Here is a 9,266-nt window from a genome sequence, read left to right as displayed (position 1 = left end):
CCTCCCCTCTCCCCTCCTCTCCTCCCCTTACACCATCCTCATTTCCAATCTCTGTGCCAAAATCCCATCTCTCATCTTGTCACTCCCCCTCCCTCTTATTTTGAAGCTGCTTGCGGCCATGTTCCTGCTGATACAACCCTCCTATGCCAAACCTTGCAGCTATACCTGCTCTTAAGGACCTGCAGTGGGAGCGGGATTAGCGTGGCCAATCCTTTCCCGTTATGAGAGGGTTCAAAGCAGGTCAGCTGTTAGTAATCCCAGGGTCCCACGACCAAAATGTAATGTCATTAATGGGCCTGGCTGACTGGGTGACTCAGGAGGAACCAAAGCACAACCACTGCCTCAGTCCACTAAGCTCCATGTAGCCTCAGCACTTCCTCTCCCCCCATGAGGATGTCCACACGCTAGACCAGGCAGAATATTTGGCACAGATGGGGGAGAAAGAGGCATGGAAAGGCTTCAGCGACGTAGGGCTGTAGTTGCAACAGACTCACATATCTGATATCAGTTCCTCAGAAAAAGGGATTCACAAGATTGCAAATGGACCCCATAAAAGCCGGAATAAAAAATAATGGATAGGCCTGGAGTATGAGAAATCAGTCCATCATTTAATGTCTATAGTTTATAGTTCAGTAACCTGCTGAGACCTAATGTTCATAGCAGGTTGTGTTGGGGTCTCGACCCCTGTGTTGGGGTCTCGACCCAAGGATAGAGAAGCACTGCATAAAGGATTATCTGAAGAGTAAGTAAGTGGCTAGGGAGTTCAACTCCCGCCACCTAAGATTCTGAGTCCAATCCCTGATGGCCTCAGCCCACCTAAGAGAACCCTTGGGCATAAACCTAACCCCAGCCTCTTGTTTTTGATCCTATGTGATCTACTTTGTAATTTATTTGCATTATCATAGCACATTTCTCCCCCTCAATTACTTGTCAAGCACTAAGTGCTCTTGATAAATTGATCAGAACCTATGGTGTGTGTGTCTGTCTGTCTGTCTGTCTGTCTGTCTGTCTGTCTGTCTGTCTGTCTGTCTGTCTGTCTGTCTGTCTGTCTGTGTGTGTGTGTGTGTGTGTGTGTGTGTGTGTGTGTGTGTGTGTGTGTGTGTGTGTGTGTGTGTGTGTGTGTGTGTGTGTGTGTGTGTGTGTGTGTGTGCGTGTGTGTGTGTGTGCGTGTGTGTGTGTGTGTGTGTGTGACGTGTGTGTAAACATTTTAAACCACTCAGGTTATGGTCTCCAAAGAAGTCAGAAAATAAAAAAGGATATATTATAGTGTTATGTATGACTGAAATGTGATGTTTTATCATATACTGTATGATACATACTGCAAATATGGTGTCATTGAACGCAGTTTGTTAGCATTTGAAGTGTGTTTTATATTATCAGGTAATATAGCTGTTAGCTATAATAGCTAACATCAAATATTGATGATATTGATTGGTGATTGTGATAACCATAAAAAAGTGTGAAGCTGCCATGACAACCAGATTGCAGGTATCGTCTTTCAGCTCATGGGTCCAGCTTAAGGTGAAAATTGCATATAAGGTTATCTCCTCAAATGCAACCGAGATGTTGTTGCCTTTGTCACCACTATTCCATTATAGGTTATTTTTCAGTTCAACTTTAACTACACAATCTTACCAGGAAAATCTGGCTAGATGTTTTAAGAGGCACAAATATTGTACCAGGTGTATTTCATCGTGGATGTGCAGCACTGGAAGCAGGTGTCTGTCAGTCTGCTGTATGCTGCGTTTGCATTCCAGCTTTCTGTATGCTATCCTGCCCACCAACATAGGGTATCATGACAAAAGGTCGAAACCCCTGGCTGTGAATCCAGGAAGTGAACACAGTCAGACAGGCAGGTAGACTTTCAGCTGATACTGAGCTAGTCCAGAAATCGCAGAATATCTGCAATAACCTACTTAATTGTAGACAGAAAAAAAAACATGCGTTGGAAATATTATACATCAACTCTGATGATGGTTCAATAACCATACATATTTCAACTGCAATACACCCTTATTACCCAAACAACATCCTATGCGATGCACCCCAAAATTAATCGAGTGTTCCAATTTGTTGAACACTCTTCAATATTGATTCATGATTTATTGCAACATGGAAACGTGTGGCTGCATTCGTTATCACGTAGGCCTTATGTGTTCTTATACGCCCCCTCCCTATGTTCTTTTCAGAATAACTTAGTCCACAGTCAGACTTCTCATTGATAAAGTTACATTGCCTTTATTTGTTCAGCTCTACAAAGCTCATGGTTGAGTAGTCCCGTATGGATGCATGATGTAGTCAGCACACGTCATGACATGTATTGCATGAAACAACGATGCTGCGTATAGGCAAGAGCTACAACATCGATTAAACCGGAATCTAAACCGCGATCAAACCTTCTGGGTTCCCTCTCTCTCGTCCGTCCATACAAATACGTGGTCCCTCATCCATCCAACTCCGTAACGTGATTGTCCTTGTATATTCTTTTTTTTTTTGCTTTTTCATATTCGATACACATTTCCTTGCTGTCTTTCTGTCTTTGTTTAGTCCATACAAAGTAAATGCAAAAAAAACAAACACTGCGTTCATTGTGCATACCAGCATGCCTCGTCAATGTCTGTGAAATTTGCACTTCATGATTTTCTTGAAAGCGCTCTGGAAGTCCTTGTTGAAGTACGCGTAAATGATGGGGTTCAGGAGGGAGTTGGAGTAGCCCAGCCAACTGATGACTGCCATCAGCTGATCGGGCATGAAGCAGCTCTCCGCGCAGAAAGGCAGCACCAGCGCTACGATGAAGAACGGCAGCCAGCACACGATGAACGTCCCCATGATGATCCCCAAGGTCTTCACCGTTTTGCGCTCTCTGGCCATCGCAATTTTTTTCTTGGCGTCCAACGCCTTGTCGTTCGTGTGATCGCAACCGTGGGACGACTGCGGGGTGTTGGGCAGAGGGAGATGGGTTTTAGAGTTGCTGATCACCTCTATGATCTCCAGCGACTCACCTTCCTCTGCACGTCTCGCCGCGCCGTTTACGCACGGGGAGTTCATCTTGGACTCCGCGCCGAGCTTCCAGCCCTTGTCTCCTGTCTCCCCGTTGGTCTTCTTATGAAACAGCGCCGGAGACACGCTGAAGCTTTTGTCCGACACTTTAACTTTCTCAGTCTTCTTCACCGTCTTCCGAATTCGGAAGCGGGCCGCTTTAAAGATCTTTCCGTATAAGACCAACATGAGGATGAGTGGGATGTAAAAAGCCCCAAAAGTGGAGTAGATGGTGTACCCCGGGTCCTGGCTGATGGTGCACGCGTCGGGGTTCGCCCTGTCCTCCGCGCTCCTCCAGCCTAACATAGGCGGAATGGAAATGGAGAAACCGATCAGCCAGGTGACACTGATCAAGATCGCCGCTCGCCGAGGAGTCCGCTTGTTGACATAGTCGATGGGGTCCGTGATGGCCCAGTACCTGTCCAAGGCTATGGCGCACAGGTGCAGGATGGACGAGGTGCAACACAGTACATCCAAAGAGATAAATATATCACAAATCGTCTGCCCCAAAGTCCACTTGTTCAGCACTTGGTAGAGGGCCGCCATGGGAAGCACGAGCACCGACACCATCAAGTCAGTCACGGCCAGGGACCCGATCAGGTAGTTGGCTACATTCTGGAGGGACCTCTCCAAGGCGATCGCCGCCACGACGCACGCGTTGCCGAACGTGGAGCAGAGGATGAGGGCCGCCAGCAGCAGAGAGGTGACCACCTGGTAACTCAGCTCCATGTCCTCCGCCGTAGAGCCCGGAGCCGCGCTGCCGTTCTCGCTGGAGTTCCAGCGCGCGACCATACCGAGACCCCCGCCGGGGGACCCCGAGGTGGCGTTGCTGTCGTTGCCGGTGGTTGCTGGAAAATCCATAATTCACCCCACTCCGTACGCGCTCAGAGAGCACTATCCCGGGACAGCTGGAGGGGGAGGGGGGAGCTTCTACAGGAGTGGGGGGTCAGTCGCTCACATCTGTTTGGTGGCGTGTTCGCTACTGCTCGGGTCCATCGGAGTCACCTCGTCCGTGCCGTCTCTCTCTTTAGGGCGCATGACGCATACGTGTTTGGGTACGTGTTGTGAAGTGCGCGTGTGTTTGGGGGGAGGGGGGTGGGGGAATGTGCGTAAAGAGTGCTGTGGATGTCAGCGGAGAGGGGTGCTCACTGGAACTGCGAATATTTCTGAGCCCAGTGACGCTTGGAATTCATTTATAGCAGAGGCACCGGGTACGTCAGACCGCGAGGAGGTCGTCCCGGAGTTTTGTTCCCCCGTCCTCAGTGCTGCTCTGCCCTTCGCTCCAGACACCTGCAGAAACGACGGGGTGCTCCTCTCTCTCCGGATCTTTTTCTTTTAAACTTGGTTTTGTTTTTGCGCAAGGCTGTGGATGGGTCAGATTGAAAAGAGTTCTCTATTGGAAACATAGAACCGTATGTGGTGAAGTCGAGAACCAGGAGTGTCCGCTGTTAGGTACAAGTCGTGTCTAAAACAGGCGTTACAGTGAGGACTTGTTTTTATGGCAGTTATCGTAGTGTTAGGTAATTTACAATTCATCCAAGTGTAGACCTACCTGTGTTTTGGGATCTGAATCGGAAAAAAATAAGCTTAATTCCAAAGTATATAAAAAACAATGTAGTCCTACTTATTGAAGAAAGAATTTAATTTAATTATTTTAAATGTATAATAATTGGAACGCAAAGGCAAACAACACGTTGTTGAAAGCGCAACGTATTTCAGCACCACGGACAGCTCTTAGCTGACCCCTAACAGGGGTCTCCTGCCATCTGGTGGTCGTGACTGGTACTGTTCAGGTCGCCGCCTCATCTTAAGGGGATAGCGCCAATTCAGACAAATAATATACCAACAGGGACTAAAAAGGACGGACAGTGTCGTGAAATGAAATTCACACTGGTGGAGAAGGAACGAAAAGAAAACAAGAAGATTTTGAATGCGATTGTTGCAGCTAAATGTATGACATTTTTACAATATTTACTACAATTCTTTCAATACATTTACAAGAGATGCAGCCATAGTGAAATCAGGTCTGCCGTTCATTCACAGCTATACTATTCTAAATTCATTTTTTGAAGTCTCATAATACAATCCCTAATGCTATACGTAATACTGTAGGTGTATGTATATTCGAGGATCAAAGCCCAACTTTTCATAACTTTGTCTTTCATTCAACGAAAACAAACACACACAGACACACAGACACACAGACACAGACACACACACACACACACACACACACACACACACACACACACACACACACACACACACACACACACACACACACACACACACACACACACACACACACACACACACACACACACACAAACCACACACACCAGGCACACACTGTGTGAACCAGAGAGTGAAAGGGCTGACTTGACATGGCAGCAAGGGAGAGAGAATGGCTCTGGTTAATTCTATATATTTTTCACAGATTGTATTCTATAGATTACCTGAAGAACAATGGATAGGGTGGGGGGAGGGCAAGGGCATGAACAGTGGAGCCATTGTGTACGGGTGGGTGGGAGGTAGGGTGGGGGAGGGTTTGGGGATGGGACGGGGTGCAATGGCCATGTCAACAGTGTGGAATGTCCCAGGAGTTGACAGAGAGAGACGTGTTGGGAAGTGTTCCTGTTCTGGCTCATCTCTGTTATCTGCTGGCGGACACACTGAGCACTCCCCTCCTAGGGCCCAGAGTAATTCCACCACCACCACCACCACCACCACCACCACCACCACCACCACCACCACCACCACCACCACCACCACCACAACCACCACCATCACCACCACCAGGGAAACAGAACTGTGGAGAGGGGCACAGGGGGAAAGCATCCATGGAGGACCCACTGGGGAGGGTCAAAGGCTGAGCCAGTGGGGGGCTGGGATCAGGTTTACTGACCGGCCGACCACAAAGGAGTTGAAGGGGTCCCGTCATGAGTGACGACAGCTCAGGTGTATTTGGTTCGCGTGGAGAGCGATCCGACGGAGCCGGGGAGGCCAGCGGAGGCAGCAGTGCAAGCCGACCGGCCGGCGGTCCGGATCCAGAGAGGCAGAGCCCTCACCACAGGGGGAACTCGAGCCCAGAGAGCGCAGGGACAACCGGGCGCATGGAACGGCTGGCCGGGAGGAAAGTGACCAGGAAGGCCTGCAACGTGGACCAACGAGAGAGGGGGGGGTTCGCTCGGATCGAGGGCAGAGAGGAGAGGACCATGGCAGGCAGGAGCGGGGAGAGTGTGGGGAGGCTCAGGGGGGGCGAGGGTGACGGGGGGAGGAGCGGCAGGGAAAGGACGGGGAGAACAGAGGCGTTTAAAACCGCCGCGCACGACGAAGGGCGAGGCGGGAGTCCGTCTACTCATACGTACGCTGGCATCCTGCAGCCCGGTGGGATGGGAGGGAGAGCACGTTCCGATGGGCCCCGGGCATGGATGACCTCCTCCACCCCAACCACCAGCTCGCGGCCAGCCCCAGGCCCCAAGTCCACCGCCGCCCTCCAGCGCCCTCCAATCAGAATCTGGGCGACGCCTCCACATCCTCCTCCGCCCCAACAGAGGTCCTCCCAGAGGCCCGCTCACAACGCAGACCCGCTCCACCGCACGCCACGTACACCCGCCAGAGAACCAGACCCGCCGTGGAGGTTAGAGGCCAGGCCGAGGTCGAGGTCAGGGGCCGGGCAGAACCGTCTGCCCTCGGGCCGCCGGACACTGCCGGGAGACGAGGATGATGAAGACATGCAGGAAGGAGAGAGAGGAGAGGAAGGGGTAGGGGAAGAGGAGGCCGGGTCTTGGGCCGGGGCCGGGGGAAATGGTGTGGCGGAGGTGATTAGTCCTGCCCTCGCACCAGCAGCGCTGACTTGTTCCTCCGTCGTCGAGAGCGACAGGAGCAGGAGTAGGAGGGAGAAGAACAGGGCGAGGAGCCAGAGGAGGAGGCAACGGAGGAGGGAGATTTGGAGACAGAGCCGGCAGCAGGACAGCAGACAGGTAAACGGCACACATTACGACTGAAAGTGGTAGTGCTCAATTTTCAGCCTTGTTAATTCTGTAATTCTTCAAAGAGCTACAAATGGTTTCGCCATCAATTCCGAGTTCGTAGGATTAATAATACTGCAAAATGCAACGGCTTTCCTCAGTGGGCCATAGGCGCCATCACCATTGGGATACTTCATTCGCTGATAGATAGTGACTGAACAGAAATGTATTTAACGTGAAAATCTTTGAGACATCCACTTTAACTTTAAACCAGCATAACATAATATCAGACATACTCTCTAAGCATGTTCATTTTATAATATTATACCAATTTACATATTCAAAGAAAGAATAAAATAAACAAAAAAAAAATTGGGGGGAAAAATCAAATATCCGAGAGAGCGGCCTCTCTGGTTAAACAGAAATAGTGGACATTATTCTTTCTAATTGGGGAGGCATTGGAGAAAATAGGACTGGATACATAAATTATTAACTCCTTAATCATTAATTATTAACTGCCATTTTCGACAAAAATAAATGGCAGGTCTCCATGCAATCCTAATGCCACATGATGTGCAAAGTATGAAGGCTGAATCTGCTATATAGTTAAAGAAACTTATTTTCCTTCTAGAACAACTAGTGTTTTTTCAACCTCTAGTTGTAATAAAACCCATAGCAATAATGTGGAAACCCCAGTCGATGATGCAACAAATTTCCGAGCGCGTAACATAATAACATTTTGCCTATAAATTTGCAACATTCGTTCACCAGAAATTACTCTTAAAAGCAGTGCCAACATTTTAATACTTTTTAACCATTCAGCGAACAAAAGGCAGATTATCATTTAGGGAGCCACTCAATGACATGCAGAAGCTTCATCAACACGCCCACTGAAGTGGTCTGAGAAATACAGACTTTCTACTCCATATTCACATATAAGGTAATTTACATTTCCTACAGAGTAAATACTCAGGGGAAGTATTATTCAGGAGATTTTCATGGTACAAATGTCAGGATATGTTGTTCACACATACGGCCCACCAGGAGAATATCAGGACTTACACCTGTGTCTGAAAGCATCTGGTGTGTGAGAATTTGATTACATTATACAATTTGTAAATTTATGGTAACAGGGGTAATTGTTCAATGGAAAGTGTAGTATACTATGCATGCAAATCAATTATTAAATAGCTTTTACTGTTATTCAGGGCTGAAAAGTGCAATGACATTTTAAAATGCAAGGCAACTACTATTGGTTAGTAGAAAAATAATAATCATCATTGGGATTAAACATCTCTTCCAGTGTCCTGGCCAAGACAGGCAGCAGTAGCCTACAGTCACACATATGATACACATAAAATATAAGAAAAATAAAAAACTAAAACAGTCTACAGGGGGGATGGGGGTTATCAATAACGCAAGACATTTGGGGAGGCTCAAGGAGGAGAGTAATATTACATTTGAGCAACAAATTGTAGTCTTGTGGTGGACTCTATAGACATAATTCACCATACTGTGTTATTGACATGTTTTCGTTCTGTGTTATAGGGAAACTGTCTCTTTAAGAATCACGTGACTTCTGTGTTGATATGACGGTTGGTGATGTTTGAATTTAAAGGTCCCATGGCATGCCACCAGGTGTGGTGTGATTAGCCGGTAAAAAACGGAAATCTGCCCCTCATGACATCACAGGTGGGCGTGTCCACGTAGATGTGGGACGGATAGATGAGCAACGTCTGCTAGTCCACTGGGTAGGATGGTAGACTGATCTATCCAGCATACATCTAGGTGGACACGTCATAAGGGGCAGATTTCCAAAACGGCTTGTACCGGCTAATCACACCAGACCTGGTGGCATGCCATGGTTTCTTACCTGTGCGTGTGTGTGCGCGCGTGTTTGTGTGCGCTTCCATGTATGTGTCGCTGCCTTTGTGTTGACCTGCGGTGTGTGTGCGTGCTTGTGTGTGTGTGTGTGTGTAGTGTGTGCGCATGTGTGTGCGTTTCCGTGTATGTACGTGCCCATGTGCGTGCTTGCGTGTGTGTTCTTACCTGCGCGTGTGCCGATGGCGGAGCCGTTAAACGTCTTACCTGTGTGTGTGCATGTGTGTGAGTGCGCTTCCGTGTATTTGTCGCTGCCTTTGTGTTGACATGTGGTAGAAATTAATGATTATATTCTATGGTAAACCATGATTATTATTAGGCTTATATATCTAATGGTAGAAAACATTTAAAGCGTCTCTGGATTCTGATCCAGGG

General features: G+C 48.2%; 1 protein-coding gene across 1 annotated transcript; it reads right to left on the bottom strand.

Moving 5' to 3' along the window:
* Nucleotides 1-2,242: 2,242 nt before the first annotated feature.
* LOC130384095 (5-hydroxytryptamine receptor 1A-alpha-like) lies at nucleotides 2,243-3,900 on the bottom strand. The gene has a single exon (XM_056592111.1). It carries the CDS (start codon nucleotides 3,898-3,900, stop codon nucleotides 2,611-2,613), a length of 1,290 nt encoding a protein of 429 aa, XP_056448086.1. The 3' UTR covers nucleotides 2,243-2,610.
* Nucleotides 3,901-9,266: the final 5,366 nt, after the last annotated feature.

This window comes from Gadus chalcogrammus, chromosome 6 (genome assembly GCF_026213295.1).
Source record: "Gadus chalcogrammus isolate NIFS_2021 chromosome 6, NIFS_Gcha_1.0, whole genome shotgun sequence".
NCBI lineage: Eukaryota > Metazoa > Chordata > Actinopteri > Gadiformes > Gadidae > Gadus > Gadus chalcogrammus.
The sequence above is the reverse complement of the archived record's forward strand: the minus strand, read 5'-3'. Positions and strand labels throughout refer to the sequence as shown.

Excerpts from the sequence above, each read along its gene's own strand:
- LOC130384095 (XM_056592111.1), bottom strand. The coding sequence starts at position 3,900 with ATGGATTTTCCAGCAACCACCGGCAACGACAGCAACGCCACCTCGGGG.